Source organism: Passer montanus, unplaced genomic scaffold (assembly GCF_014805655.1).
Source record: "Passer montanus isolate IOZ18808 unplaced genomic scaffold, ASM1480565v1 scaffold166, whole genome shotgun sequence".
In the NCBI taxonomy this organism is placed as follows: Eukaryota; Metazoa; Chordata; class Aves; order Passeriformes; family Passeridae; genus Passer; species Passer montanus.
The window spans coordinates 478035-493677 of record NW_024363827.1 but is presented as its reverse complement, the minus strand read 5'-3'; the positions used below and the strand labels follow the sequence as shown (position 1 = coordinate 493677).

Here is a 15643-nt window from a genome sequence, read left to right as displayed (position 1 = left end):
TTTGGGAAGTTAAATCAAATTAATCCCTGCTGGCGTGGGCTGCATCCCAATGAGGTGAGGCAGCAGCCCTGCAGGCAGGGGCTCCCCCGGGACAGCGAGCTGCTCTCGGGGATATCGACCTGCCCCACTCCTCTCCCTCCTAATTGCCCCCAGAGCAGCCCCCTGCAATTAGCAGGGACCTGTCTCACTGCCAGCTCGCCCGGGATGGAGCAGCAGGCATCACCCACGAGGACAAAGCAGCATTTTCCTGCTGTTGACAGAAATCACTGCTTCTCCAAAGTCCTGACGCTCACAATCTGCAGATAAAATTGACTATTAAATTGAACTGCTTACTTATAGCACAGATTTATGGGTTTATGAGCAGAGGACACGGGAGTAAATTGTTTCCTAAATAACTGTGGGGAAAGGCACAGCAATGCTCTGAGTTGGCTGCTTGGCTCCTCAAGGAGCTGGAATCAGCTCAGCTGCCCTCTGCAGCCCTGTGCCACAGGGGTGACAAGGACAAGGCAGAGGTCAAGCTTCCCTTGAACAGGTTTTGCATTTTTTCCCATACCTGCAGCCTACATTAGAATATTCTCAATCGTATCCCTACACCCAACAGCTTCCATCTGGGTCACTAAAGAAATCAGATTTTTAGCATTAAAATCAAATAACAATTTAATGTCTTTTAAAGAACAGAATTAATTGCACAGTGACACCCACCAACACTCAGAAACAAAGTTCTGGATCCAGGAAATCCTCAAAAGAGCCCAGGGTTGTTCTCTGCTGTGACACCAGCAGTGCTGGTGGGGGGAGCTGGGCTTCAGGACAGCCCTGCACCCCTCTGGGGTGGGAAAAGAGGAATTTCTCCTTTCCCTCTGCCCAAGAAACCCCTTGCTGACATCATCCAGCTCAACAAAAGGCCTCGAGGTACCTTCTGCAGAGGCAAGCAGCCTCGAGAGCTGAGGAGCCCTGCTTTGCTCTGAGAGCTGATTCCAGCAGTTAATTGCCTCTAAAACCCTCGCTTCACAGCTAAGTTGGAATTGTTCAGTTTCAGCTTTTAGTCATTAGTTTGCATTATGGGTTTTTTGCCAAGATTGGATTTTCAGAGGTTTCTGACATGAAAACATTCTCCAGCACAATGAGGGTGCCTAATGCCATTCTGCCAAACTAATTAGCCAGAGCTCCTGAAGCTTCCCCCCATAAACATTTTTTATTTCCCATACAATATTTCTCTCCCTCCTCTGCCCCTTCCTGCTCTGCCCACAGCTTTGGGAAAACAGGTCCCAGCGTGTTTCCACACCAGCAGAGCTTTGGGATTCTCCTCCGTGCCCAGCTGTGCCACCGCTGGATCCTGGCCCTGGGGCTTTGCCGTGGTGTTGAGTTAGGGCCCAACATAAAGTCTGGGTTTAAAACAGACCCAGCTTGTTGGGATGTGCCTTTGAGCAGCTTCCCTCTTCGTTATCTCCCATTCCTCTCATCCCTGAAAGTGTCAGCAGGAATTTCCCCATGGAAAGGGTGCCCAGGCCTTGGCACAGCTGCCCAGGGAGAGTCCTGTCCTGGGCACTGGCAGAAATCAGACTGAAGGGATTTTATTCTCTTTTAGTGGAATCTTGAGCTCCTTGGTAGGTACCTACAAGGACAGTTCAGCAGATAAAGTGAACATTTCAGTCTGCAGATCTGAAATAGAAAAACATCTCTGTGCCATCCTCGTGGAGACTGCAAGTTGAGTTTCCAAGAGCAGAGGGAGAGGAAATGAGGGAGTAACCAAGGGGATCCAGAAGGATCCAGAACCTGCCTGCAGGGCAAAAGTGTGGGATAATAGGAACATTCAAAAGGGAACAAAAAAAAAAATTGAAAAGAAAAAAGAGGAATTTCCTGAGCTTTACCTAAAAAATGCATTCACAGCCATGCTCGTGGAACCATCCTTTGAGAACAGATGGCTGATAACCTAAATAATTTTTAGTTTAGGCTCCAGTTTTGCAAGAAATCTGAAATATTCTGTTTCTGTGCAAGTCTTGCCCTGGAAAGAGAAGCTGATTAAATTAGTATAGAAATGAGTTTTTGAGGATCTTGCCTGGACCCTTTTCTGCAGGACTTGGCACCAACGTGAGGCAGCCCAGCCCCTTGGAAAGCAAAGAGCTGTGGCCCATTTCTGGAACAGATCCACTGCAAGGGGGAAGTGCCACAGCTCTGCCCGAACCTCCGAGACTCCTGTTCCCTAAAAATATCACTTCCTGGGGAAAATGGAGCACCTGTGCAAGATGCACCCTTAAACATTGCCTTTTTGGGTCCCCAAACCCACACGCTCAGAATAGACATTGCAACACGGAGCCACGTTTGCAAGTTCTGCTGAAGCCAAAGATGATCACTAAAGCACCTAAATCTTCATTTCCTTCTGCATCACACCACCAGGTCCAACAGATCTTTATGTGGAGCAAAGGCTTTTGTTATTTTTAACCACTTTCAGAGCATTTTTCAGCATGGATTTGAACTTACACCAACGAAGATGATAAAACTACCTTCCTTCTTAAATAATCAAGCCAGTCTACTAATGTAAAATTAATGGCATGGAATGAAAACGTTGGGCAGTTTCAAAATAAATTAAGTGTGGAAGCAGGTTACGTTTAATCAAGCTGTCATGCAAATTAGCAGCCTCACTCAGTGAGGACTATTTAAAGAATTTCTTAGCTAGTGAAAATGTTTTTGGAACCACTACAGGAACAGTCTCTGTTTTGTTGAGGGCACAGGAATGTTAAAAAGCTCCCCCAGAACAGGGTCAGAATGTCGATCCCACAGAGGGAGGGTTTGCTGGGAGGGAGGTGCCACATCAGGGGCTGGGGCAGCCTGAGCCAACATCCCCAGAAAATCAGGAACCCAGGATGCTGCACACAGCTGCCAGAACAAAACATGCAACAGAAAACAAAACATAACAAAAGGGAAAAGTAAAAGCAAACAAAGCAATGAAAAATACCAAACCAAAACCAACCCAAACAAACAAAACAATTCTATAAACACAGAATTCTCAAGGGGAGAAATTCACAGACTCCCAGACTCGGTTTGGGTTGGCAGGGACTTTAAATCTCATCCCCTTCCAGACCCCCTGCCCTGGCAGGGACACCTCCCACTGTCCCAGGTGCTCCAGCCCCAGTGCCCAGCCTGGCCTTGGGCACTGCCAGGGATCCAGGGGCAGCCACAGCTGCTCTGGGAATTCCAGCCCAGCCCCACTTCTCTTGCACACCCAACCTCCTGCCCAGCAGAGGTGTCCTGGGCCGTGTGATTGATGCACTGAGCTGACAAAGATTGTGTTTTCTCCCCAGAAGTGGCAGTGGCTGTTTCTGGCTCTGCCCCTGATGGTCTGACTGCTCCCCTCATCCTCACCCAGGCAGGGTGGCAGTGCCCGTGCTGGGAGGGGCACAGGGCTCCCTGTGAGGCTCAGTGGTTCCAGGGGATATCTCAAGCTCCGGAGCAGCTTTGGGGGTTCCAGCACAGCCCAGGATAATGGGTGGCTCAGGGCTCTCTGAACACGGCTCCCTCGGCCACCGTGGCTGTCCCTGGTCCCATGGCCCCTGTCCCCAGCAGTGCCCCTGCCCTCCCTCCCGTCTCTCCCAGCCCCAGGAGGCTGTTCCAGCCCACAGGACTCCGTTCCAGCTGGGAGCACAGCCTGAGCACTGCATCCCAGCCCTCCTGAAGCCCCCCTTGCCACGGGCTCTGCTGCCTCCTGCTCTTTTGTACCAGCCCACCAAGGGGAACAGCAGAGGAGATGATTTCCTGTAACCAAATTTATTTTTAATTCCAGTGTGATGGTTCTGGGCTGGCTGCCTTGAAAAGCTTGATTGCTGTGAATTTCATCCACTTTTTTGATTCCGTGACTTTTCATGTTTTATACATGTCCAAATCCATTTTCCTTTCACAAGATTAGCTGAGGGAGGGCTCAGAAGGGATATTGTTTTGAGGTACTAATGCAAATTAAAGAGTGGAATAGAAGGTTAAGGATGACTCAGTGCATTTCTTTCTCTCTGTGGGTTGAGGTGGTTGTGACTGAGGGCAGAGCCAGGCCAGGAGCCAAGAATCCAGAACTGGCTGGGGAAGGGACACTCAGAAGGTGTCCATGGAGCCCCAAAGGGGTTTGGGTAGTTGATCTGGTCAGCACAGCTCCAATAAATCATGAGGAGAATGCAGCACCCCACTGAGAACAGCTCAGGGTGAATATTCTGGGGCGATGCTTGGAGCTGTAGGTACAGAAACCAAACCCACGCCAGAGAAACCAAAGCTGGAGGAGGCCACTAAACCTGAGTTTGTGTGAAACCCAGGGAATCAGAGACTGACTCTTGTTTGGGCTGAAGAATCTCTTCCCAATGTCCAATGTAGATCTGCCCTCCTTCAGCCCCAGCCGTTCCCTGCTCCTGTAGGGTGCCCTGGGAGCCTGTGTGCCCCACCCTGAGCTGTCCCTGTCCCTGGAGCCCTCAGCCCGTGCAGCACCTCCTCCCAGCTGGGCTGCAAGAGGCATTTCCACCCCTGGCTCCCCGGGGGGCTCAGCCCAGCGTGTCCCCAGCCTGGGGCCACCCCAGCTGCAGTGCCCCCGGGTGACCTCGTTAGCCACCTTTAATTTGCTGCCTGTGGCTTGTGCTCAGCCCTTGCACCTTCACACTGCCAGAAATGGAACACCAAGGGGGTTTATCAGGTTAAAAAAAACCACAAACCAAATACTAAATACGATAATTAAATTAATTTGAAATGATTTCTGACCATGTGCAGGACTCGATACCAAAAAAAAAGAAACTAAAAGAGCTGTGACAAAAGCTGTATTTTGTTCTCTCTTCCTCTGCTCTTTAATAGTCTCTGAGTGAAAAGTCTAGTACAATTTTCTACTCCACTTGTTCCAGCCAGGGGGAAAACTGCTCGTTATAATTAGGCCACTTTCATAACAGATTCCTGCTGCCCCTCCTCCCATGGATGTGGCCAGGGCTCTGCACCTGGGAGCTGGTGCACAGGCACTGCCCACCCCTCCCCTCCCTGGCCCGGACACAACAGCACAGTCCACAGAGAAACTGCAGAGAGAAGTCTCTCCAAGAGAGGTTTGGGTGGAAAGGGCTCTGAGCACCCAGCCATGCCCTCGCTGAGCCCAGCACAGCCCATCAACGGGGACTGCACTGTCTGCCTCACCCCTCCTTCTGGAGCCCCACCTGAGCCCTGTGAGCGCACTGCAGGGGCAAAGGGAGGACACCCAGCCAGGCTGGGCCCTGCTGGAGCCCCACCTGAGCCCTTCTGGAGCCCCACCTGAGCCCTGCGAGCGCACTGCAGGGGCAGAGGGAGGACACCCAGCCAGGCTGGGCCAGGGCCATGCAGCCAGGAGATGCTCCATGGACACCAGTGGAGACTCAGAGCTGGCAGTCCAGGGCTGCAACAGCAGGAGCAGGAACTCAGGGGGCATTTGCCATGCCAGTCCTCTGCTGGCAGGGGCTGAGACAAGAACTGGGGCTCAACGGGCAGTCCCAGCTCCTTTGTCACTGCTCGGAGCACAGCCCTGCCCCCAGCAGCCTCTGCCCAGGGGATTTGGGTAGGGAGGCTCTGATCCCATGGCAGATGGCATCAGGGATAATGTACAGCTTGTGCTGAACCCTGCCACCAGCTCCAGCAGAGACCGAGAGCCAGCCAGCTCTCAGCAGTGCCCCATTCCCAGTGGGATCAGGACAGCCAGCCCTGGAGTGCCCCATTCCCAGTGGGATCAGGACAGCCAGCCCCATTCCAGCCCCGTTCCCCTGGGATCAGGACAGCCAGCCCTGGAGTGCCCCATTCCCAGTGGGATCAGGACAGCCAGCCCCATTCCAGCCCCGTTCCCCTGGGATCAGGACAGCCAGCCCTGGAGTGCCCCATTCCCCTGGGATCAGGACAGCCAGCCCTGGAGTGCCCCATTCCCAGTGGGATCAGGACAGCCAGCCCTGGACTGTCCCATTCCCAGTGGGATCAGGACAGCCAGCCCTGGAGTGCCCATTCCCAGTGGGATCAGGGCAGTCAGCCCTGCTCCCACAACACTGCCCCTGCCCTGGCTCACACCTCACACGCCTGGGGCAGGGCTCCAGCTCCTGAGGAAAGCCCACAGGGATCACTTTGGGATTGCTCCCAGGAGCTCCCCAGAGGGGCAGAAGCAGCAGCCCCATTCCAGCCCCATTCCAGCCCCATTCCAGCCCCGTTCCTTGTTCAGCCCCGTGGGCTGCCTGGCCCAGGGCAGCAGTGCCCCAGACCCCTGAGGTCCCTCCCCTGGGACATCAGCTGCACTCAGCTCACACACGGTGACAAGGAGAAAGTCATTAAGTCTCTGTTTTCTCCTCAACAAAACAGCCCCTTGGAGCAAATCCCGGTTTTCATCCCTTACTGACTCCTTGTTTTGTTAGTTCCTCTGCAGAACAGCTGAAACATTCACCATCATTTAAAATGATAAATTATTTTAATTTGCACTGAATTTATTTATTATTGCCGCGCAGACAAGAGGCAAGTGCCATAATGTGCTTGTTTAATAATTGGCAGGGACTGGGAAGAGGAAATTCTTATGCAAACAACAACTTCATTTGCTGGGGGTGTGCAGAGGAGCCTGCACGTCCCACGGTCACATTGCAGGAATGAAACCCCACGGAGATGAAGATTTATCACCCCAAATTGCACCAGAATATCGAGAGTGTGGAAGTCAAGAAATGAACCTTGTGAAATCACAAAGGAAAGAAGGGGACTTTTCCATTTCTTACACTCTGCACAGACACCAGTGTTCACAGCCACAGCCAGCCCCGGGCAGGCACGGGGGGCACTGGGATGCTGGGATGCACAGAGCATCTCAGAATTCCAACTGCTGCATGAACTCACTGTCCAGCCGCTCTCTTCCTGCTGCAGAACTGCTTTCCAAGTGCTCGGCTCTCACAGCACAAATGACAGTGGATGGGTGTCTGACAGACGTGTCACAGCCCTCCCAGCACACCACCGCCCCTTAGGCAAAGGCTCTCAGCTACAAAGCACGGCTCTTCTTGCAAAAGAAGGCAAAACTGGTAAATCCCAGTCTCCAGAAGTTATTGGCCCCTCAGTAATTTAAATATTAATTAGGCACCCATATCCTTCTGAGGAGCTGATCAGTTTTGGATGCAAAGTTTGCTCAACAGAGGTGCTCCAGCCCCACAGGCTCCCCAGAGAGCTGGCTGTTCCCAGGACGGGAGCATGCAGGGGATTCACAGCTCAGGCAGCACTGCCAGGGAGCTCCAGGATAAATCCAGGGTGCTGACCTTAATGCTGTCATGTTGTTTTGAGCCCCTGGGGCTGAGGAAGCCAGCCCCAGTGTTCACGGCAGGGGACAGTGCCACTGCCCAGGACACGGACCTGGAACTCTCCAAGGTGCAGAAAAGCAGCCAAGCTGCATTTCCAATTCAGCAAACAAACCAAAGAGCCCCAAAGCTCCTGATCTGTGACCAAAAAAGGCTTTTTCCTACAATCACCCCTCAGGCGAGCCCTGGCTGCCCCAGCCTCAGCCCAGACGTGGTCAGACACGTGGCTGCATCTCACTGACCTGGCCCAGAACTGGGCCCTGGGCTTCCCAGCCAGGTCAGACAGGAGCCCAGCCCTGTGACCACAGCTGGACACAGACCCCTGCCGTGCAGCTCTCCTGCTCCTCCCTGCCAGCCTCCGGGGGCACCAGCCCCAGGGAGCCAGCTCCACTGCCCATGAAGAGCCCACAGCAGTGCCCAGACTGCAGAGCACACCTGCCCCAAAGTCCTCTGGAGCCACACACTGCTGAAAAGATCTTCTGCTTTTTTAGAAACCATGACAACTTCCACAGCCCAATTTGCTGTGCTGACACAACGCACAGGTACTATAAAGGTACTCTCACTCAGGCTTGGTTTCATTACCCCCGAGCTTTGAGGAAAACAAAACACACAATAAAAAACCTTTACTCGCTAGAAAAACCCCTTTGATCATCTTCAGCTTTGCGCTTTCCAGTCTCCAAGGGGATCTGGGCTCCCAGCTGCAGCTGGGTCTGCGGGCACTGCTGGCACTGCCCGGAGCAGCTCCAGCACGGGGAAGGGGAATTCTTGCTGTTCCCACAGCAGCAGCAGTGCCTCCTGTGCCATGCTGAGGGGAGCTCTCCCCTGCCCTCCCCACATCCCCCTCCACCTCCCGGGAAGGGGGAGCAGCCCCCATCCCAGCTGGAGGTGGCCTCTGTTTTCCCTGGGTGTCCAGCCCTGCTCCGGGGCAGGGAGGGAGGTGACACGGGAGGTGACACGGGAGGTGACACGGGCTGTCCCTGCCGGCTCCCCTGCCTTTGTCACCTCTCCTAAACCACTCCCCTCCCGAAATTGCCGCGTGTGCTGTCAGGAACAGCGATGTGCTGGAGCACAGGGTGACTGATCCCTGTCCTGAGGGATGGTGCAGAGGGTCACGGCAGAAGCCTGCTTCTGAACACACAGCTGGTTCCTGAGCTCCTACCAGTGCACAACGCACCAATTTATTCTTTTAATAAAACCATCCTTTAGAACTTGCTCTCTCCTTCCTCGTGTGTTCTCATAAAATCTTAACCAGCTGCCTGGGAAGAATACAGAAAGGACGCAGGATGGAATTCTACTGCTGGAAATCAGCAGCTTCCCAAAATTATTCTGCCATGCAAAACAACTGCGTTACTGACAGAATTTCTTCCAACTCCAACAAACACAAACAGTTGGGACCGCGGGGATCCATCACCCATTGAAACCAAACAAAAGGGAGCAGGCTTTAATTACGGAGGCTGCAGAAATAACTCACCACAGGCAGAGCTCCTCGGCTAAGGAGGAGTTTTCTTTAAAATCCCCATGCTGAGGAGCTACTGTATCAAAACAGGTGCCCAGTGACATCCTTGGCAAACCTGCTCTTCCGTCAGTCCCTCGGGAAGGGACACGTGGGCACTGTGACTGCTGCTGGTGGGAGTGCTGGCCTGTACACCAGGGGACAGTCCCAGCACCCTGTGCCTCCTGGGCAGCAGGGGACAGTCCCAGCATCCCAGTGCCACCAGGGGACAGTCCCAGCAGCCTGTGCCACCTGGGGGGCAGCAGCAAAGCACCATCCAGCCCCACCCAGGCCTGGCACAGGGTGGGGAGGGCACCCACCCCTCCAGGGCCATGGGTGAGGGGTGGGGTCGGGCAGAGCAGGAGCAGCAGCCAGGGAGCCACGCTCCAGGAGCACCGGGACAGGGAGGGAGAGATCCTCCAGAAAACTCTGTGCTTGATCCCAAATGATCGCACTGAGATATGAATTAACCATTAAAATGAGGGAGCTGAACTTTCTTACTGTTAGCAAACAGAGGCTTCCCCTGGAGAGCCCCAGCAGGGCAAGGAGCCTTTACTCCCCACCTTCAGGCAGACAAACCTCGGTGTGAGAGCTGGGGCCGGGACCAGCTCAGCCTGACCCTGCGCTCATCAAAAGGGGCTCTGCGCCTTCTCCCGGGCACAGCAGCACAAAGCGAGACTCGTGAGGGGAAGTTTGTCCCCGGTCCCACGGGATGCCCTCTGCTCTCCCCCTCAGGGCACGGGCAGGTGCCCAGCTGCAGCCAGAGCCCCGGCGAGGGCAGCCCCAGGCCCGGGCCCGGGTGGCTCCAGCTCAGAGATCACCCTGAGCCCCGCAGGCTCGGCGATGCTGGCTCAGAGCCGCGGCAATGCCGCCCTGTTCCAGCAGCGGCTCAAGCCCGGAGCTGCTCTGGGCGCTGCCCTCGCACCACGGACGGAGCCTTTGGAGCCCTCGCGGCAGAGGGAGGCTGAGCCCGGAGCAGAGAGGGGGAATCAGCACCAGCTGGCCGCGGGAACCATCCTGCCGGGAGAGGCAGAGCTGCGGAGCGCAGCCAGCTCTGGAGCTCCGGAGCTGCGGGCACGGCTGAATTTAGACAGCTCCAGATCTGCGGGCACGGCTGAGCGCAGAGAGCTCCAGATCTGCGGGCACGGCTCAGAGCTCCGGAGCTGCGGGCACGGCTCAGAGCTCCGGTGTGCGGGCACGGCTGAGAGCAGCCAGCTCCGGAGCCGGGCACGGCTCAGAGCTCCGGAGCTGCGGGCACGGCTCAGAGCTCCGGTGTGCGGGCACGGCTGAGAGCAGAGCTCCAGATCTGCGGGCACGGCTCAGAGCTCCGGAGCTGCGGGCACGGCTCAGAGCTCCGGTGTGCGGGCACGGCTGAGAGCAGGTGACATCCTTAGCAAACCTTCTCTTCCGTCAGTCCCTCGGGAAGGGACACGTGGGCACTGTGACTGCTGCTGGTGGGAGTGCTGGCCTGTACACCAGGGGACAGTCCCAGCACCCTGTGCCTCCTGGGCAGCAGGGGACAGTCCCAGCATCCCAGTGCCACCAGGGGACAGTCCCAGCAGCCTGTGCCACCTGGGCAGCAGGGGACAGTCCCAGCATCCCAGTGCCACCAGGGGACAGTCCCAGCAGCCTGTGCCACCTGGGCAGCAGGGGACAGTCCCAGCATCCCAGTGCCACCAGGGGACAGTCCCAGCAGCCTGTGCCACCTGGGGGGCAGCAGCAAAGCACCATCCAGCCCCACCCAGGCCTGGCACAGGGTGGGGAGGGCACCCACCCCTCCGGGGCCATGGGTGAGGGGTGGGGTTGGGCTGAGCAGGAGCAGCAGCCAGGGAGCCACGCTCCAGGAGCACCGGGACAGGGAGGGAGAGATCCTCCAGAAAACTCTGTGCTTGATCCCAAATGATCGCACTGAGATATGAATTAACCATTAAAATGAGGGAGCTGAACTTTCTTACTGTTAGCAAACAGAGGCTTCCCCTGGAGAGCCCCAGCAGGGCAAGGAGCCTTTACTCCCCACCTTCAGGCAGACAAACCTCGGTGTGAGAGCTGGGGCCGGGACCAGCTCAGCCTGACCCTGCGCTCATCAAAAGGGGCTCTGCGCCTTCTCCCGGGCACAGCAGCACAAAGCGAGACTCGTGAGGGGAAGTTTGTCCCCGGTCCCACGGGATGCCCTCTGCTCTCCCCCTCAGGGCACGGGCAGGTGCCCAGCTGCAGCCAGAGCCCCGGCGAGGGCAGCCCCAGGCCCGGGCCCGGGTGGCTCCAGCTCAGAGATCACCCTGAGCCCCGCAGGCTCGGCGATGCTGGCTCAGAGCCGCGGCAATGCCGCCCTGTTCCAGCAGCGGCTCAAGCCCGGAGCTGCTCTGGGCGCTGCCCTCGCACCACGGACGGAGCCTTTGGAGCCCTCGCGGCAGAGGGAGGCTGAGCCCGGAGCAGAGAGGGGGAATCAGCACCAGCTGGCCGCGGGAACCATCCTGCCGGGAGAGGCAGAGCTGCGGAGCGCAGCCAGCTCTGGAGCTCCGGAGCTGCGGGCACGGCTGAATTTAGACAGCTCCAGATCTGCGGGCACGGCTGAGCGCAGAGAGCTCCAGATCTGCGGGCACGGCTCAGAGCTCCGGAGCTGCGGGCACGGCTCAGAGCTCCGGTGTGCGGGCACGGCTGAGAGCAGAGCTCCAGATCTGCGGGCACGGCTCAGAGCTCCGGAGCTGCGGGCACGGCTCAGAGCTCCGGTGTGCGGGCACGGCTGAGAGCAGCCAGCTCCGGAGCTGCGGGCACGGCTGAGCAGAGAATGCTCCGGTGTGCGGGCACGGCTGAGAGCAGAGCTCCAGATCTGCGGGCACGGCTCAGAGCTCCGGAGCTGCGGGCACGGCTCAGAGCTCCGGAGCTGCGGGCACGGCTCAGAGCTCCGGAGCTGCGGGCACGGCTCAGAGCTCCGGAGCTGCGGGCACGGCTCAGAGCTCCGGAGCTGCGGGCACGGCTCAGAGCTCCGGAGCTGCGGGCACGGCTCAGAGCTCCGGAGCTGCGGGCACGGCTCAGAGCTCCGGTGTGCGGGCACGGCTGAGAGCAGCCAGCTCCGGAGCTGCGGGCACGGCTCACGGCTCAGAGCTCCGGTGTGCGGGCACGGCTGAGAGCAGCCAGCTCCGGTGTGCGGGCACGGCTGAGAGCAGCCAGCTCCGGAGCTCCGAGCAGCAAACAAACTCCTTCCCCAGCGCCCAAATTCCCAGCCCGCTGCAGTTTAAACAAAGAGCCGATTTCCGATACTCCCAGCAGCCAGAGCAATCCCTTCCCTGTGCACTGAGGCACATTCACAGCACCTGCCGGCAGGGACAGCCCCGGAGGAGCGGAGGTGACGGGCAGCAGAGGCTCGGGCCGAGGAGCCTGGCCACGCTGCCATCCTGCCTTTCCCCGCTCAGGTTAGCAGCTGACACCAGAATAACCCCCGTTTTACCCCCCGAGGGCACGAGGAGCAGAGCCAGCCGCAGCACCGGCATTCCAGCATCCCGCCGCTCCGCGCCGGGGCTCAGCAGCGCTGCCAGCGCTTCCTGCAGCAGCCTCTGCCCAAACACACACACCAGCGAGACCCCAGGGATGCTCCCCGGCAGCCCCGAGCTCCCAGCTCGTTTATGTAACGCGCCCAGCTGCACCGGCAGCGAGCTGCAGGCAGCAGGCCCGGCGGCCGGGCTGGGCTCCAGCCGAGCCCCGGCGGAGCTCACCTCGGGAGCCATCGCACCGCTCTTTAATAAGGCAGCTTGGAACATATTTGAGCACTAACAGTGTTTAATAGCGGCTGAGTGTGCCTTAACAGCCTCTGAACCCATCAAGTTACTTTCCCTGCAACAGTACAAATAAACCACTTTTTAATTGTTATTTCCTTTGATTCTCCATTTGTGCCACAGAAGGCACGAGGACCTGAGCACGTCTCAAAATACAGAGGATAATTGAGGTACACATAAAAACCACTTGTCAGCTGCCCTACATAGACATCTACTGTATTTTCAGGAGCTACTACAACAGGAGCAGCCTAAAAACGCTTCCAAATCGCTACCGAAAATGCCTCATGCAGCATTTTACAGCAGACTCTTGGATCATTAAAAATGCTCGTGGATAAAATGCATTGTAACCTCGAGATTTCCGTGACAGCCCAACAAAAAATAATGCAGCCAGAGACCTCACAGCTGAGAAGTGCTGCTAATTAAATCAGATTTCTCACCAGCCAGGAGCTTCAACCGACTGAAACCGTATTCCAGAGAAGGAGAAAATGGGGGCTTGGAACTGTGGTAGGATCAAGGCAAAGTGGAACACACGGATAAAAAGTTACAGTGGGGGCTGGGGGAAAATTATATCAAGGCAGAGGATAGGTTCGAGTAGATTGTGGTGTCTGATTGCTGGTAAACAAATTTGCTCCAGTCAAGAGACAGGAGATCCGGGAGCACAGGGTCCATTAGGAGAGGCAGGAACAGAGCCACGGGAAGCACAAAATCTCCTCGTGGCATGGAGCCAGCCTTCCAATCGTTGGGAAATATAGAACTGTGTATCAAAATAAATAATGCCGATGCTAACGCTCCTGGCAGGGTTTAGTCGTCCTCTCCCTGCCACAGCCCCGCGCTGCTCGCTCTGCAGAGCCACCAAACTGCTGCTGGAAGCCAAAACTGCATCGTTCCACCCCGACACCCCATTTCTAAACTTCCAGCAACAGCCAGGGCTTCCCCAATGGAGGGCAAAGGGGCAAACCGCGGAAGGAAACCGCGCCGGGAGCCGGCGGGCGGCCCGGCGCTGCAGGGGACGGATCCCGCAGCCCGGGGCAGCCCGGGCCCCGCCGGAGCTCGGCGATGCTGCGGCAGCTCCGTGCCCCATCCCTGCCGCCCGCCGCCGCCTCCTACCTCAGCACGGCCGTGTCCCCTTTCCTGACCACCAGATTGTCCACGGCAGAGCCCGGGAAGTCTCCGCCCGGCGCGGCCAATCTCCCGGGAGGCAGGAACCAGCAAAGGCCGAGGAAAACGACGGGCAGCCACCGGTGGGAGCCGCCGGCGCTCCGCAGCAGCGGCACCATCTCCGCTCCGCGCCGGCCCCGGCGGCGGAGCGCGGGCGAGCGCTGCTGCTCCCGGCGAGGCTCCGGCGGGCGGTCCCCGCTGCCAGCCCGTTGCCACGCAGCCGTCGCCCTGGCAACCGGCCCGGCGGCGGAGGGATGCTCGGCCCTCTTCTGCCGGGCCGCCCGCTCCGCCCTCCCGCAGCCCGGCCCGCCCACCCCGCGGCCCCGGAGTGGAAGCTGGCCGATTTGGCAAGAGCCAGCGCCGGGAACGGCACCGGCAGCTCCGCTGGGACCTGCTGGAAGGTCCAGACCTTTCTGGAACACGGGGTTGCCCACTCCGGTACTTCCATTTCCTAATATTCCATCTAGAAAAAAAAAAATCTAGGCTGGAGACCTTCACCGAAGAGCAAATAAACCACTGACAGGCTATTTCCCCAGATTCTACCAGGGAAGCCAGAGACCTTTACCAAGGAGGAAGAAAAGTCACCAACAGATTATTTCCTAAAATTGTCCTAAGACATTCAGAGATCTTCACCAAGGAGCTAAAACCCACTGATCTGTTATTTCCCAGAATTCTACCAGGGCATCTAGAGACCTTTGCCAAGGACCTAAAATCCACTGAAAGATTCTTCCAGGATATGGAGAAGCCTTTGCCAAGGAGCAAAAATCCATTGACAGATGATTTCCCAGAATTCTACCTGGACAGCCAGCGACCTTCACACCAAGGAGGGATAAACCACCCCCATTCCTCCCCAAGATTCCAGCAGGGCATCTGGAGACCCTCCCTGACAGATTCTACCAGGCCATCAAGAGCCTTTTCCCAGGGAACATAAATCCACAGACAGATTCTTTCCAAATTTCTACTGGGACACCTAGAGCCCTTCAAAAAAGCAAAACATCCCCTGGCAGCCGAACTCGCTGCAGACAGCCAGGAATGAGCAGCCTCTTTTCCCTGGGGTCTTCTCCAGCACACACAAACCCCTGGCAGGCTGTGGCAGACGCAGCAGTTCTGTTTGCTGCCTGTGTTTACCCTTTGTCCCCCTTTCCAGGTTAAACATTCCAGGCTGAGCCCTTCACAGACCCCCGGCTGCACCGTGCAGGCTCGGCCCGGCTCCCCGCAGGAATTCCTCTCCTCTGGAGCTCCAGAGAAGTTGCGTCAGGGCCGCTGCGGAGCAGGAATTGCAGGAATACTCCGCTGGGGCTGTTCCAGGGTGATTCCGGCACATCTGGCACACAGTGTCCCGACTGTCCCTCCCACAGCCCGGCCCGCCTGTGCCGCTGTCCCTGTCCCGCTCATCCCCTGCCAGGGCACCGCTCTGTGCGCCCCCCTCCCCTCCCCACGGCTGGCATGGGAAGGATTTGGGACTAGAATGTTCCAGCTGAAGCAGATCTGTAACAACAGGATGCTTCTGCCGGTGGCTCTTTCGGGAAGGCCAGATCCCCGTTCCTGGAAGCTTCTCCCTTCATTACCACATCCCATTAGATGCTTCCAGCTGCCAGAAGAAATTCGAGCGAACACAAAAGGGAATTCTTCCTGTTCTCCTGCAGCACTGAGGCTGCAGAGTTTCCTTGGCAGGGAAGGAGAGGGGAGAGCGGGGCTGGCTCCCCAGGGTGGCTGGGAGGGCACAGAGCTCCTTTGAGCAGCAAACACAAGTGCCCAGTGACACACCCCGTGCCACACGGGCAGCTGCCACAGCCCACAGTGCCCAGCCCTCGGAACGTGGCAGCAGGAGCTTCTCACTGGCACCAGTGAGCACAAAGTGCCAGAAGTGTTGTTGGGAACTCTGCCATGCAATGGGAGCTGGCTGGGCACACGGTATGGGTGCTCTCACTCACAGA

The 15643-nt window shown here is 57.2% G+C and overlaps 1 protein-coding gene across 2 annotated transcripts in view; it reads right to left on the bottom strand.

Annotated features, from left to right (window-relative positions):
* The window catches only part of NEGR1 (neuronal growth regulator 1), a 165373-nt gene extending 151494 nt beyond the window's left edge, over positions 1-13879 (bottom strand). For both annotated transcript variants that reach the window (XM_039703662.1, XM_039703663.1), the window contains exon 1: positions 13656-13879. In XM_039703662.1, coding sequence (XP_039559596.1) covers positions 13656-13825 — 170 coding nt within the window. In that variant the 5' untranslated portion in view covers positions 13826-13879. The remainder of the gene's footprint in view (positions 1-13655) is intronic.
* Positions 13880-15643: the final 1764 nt, after the last annotated feature.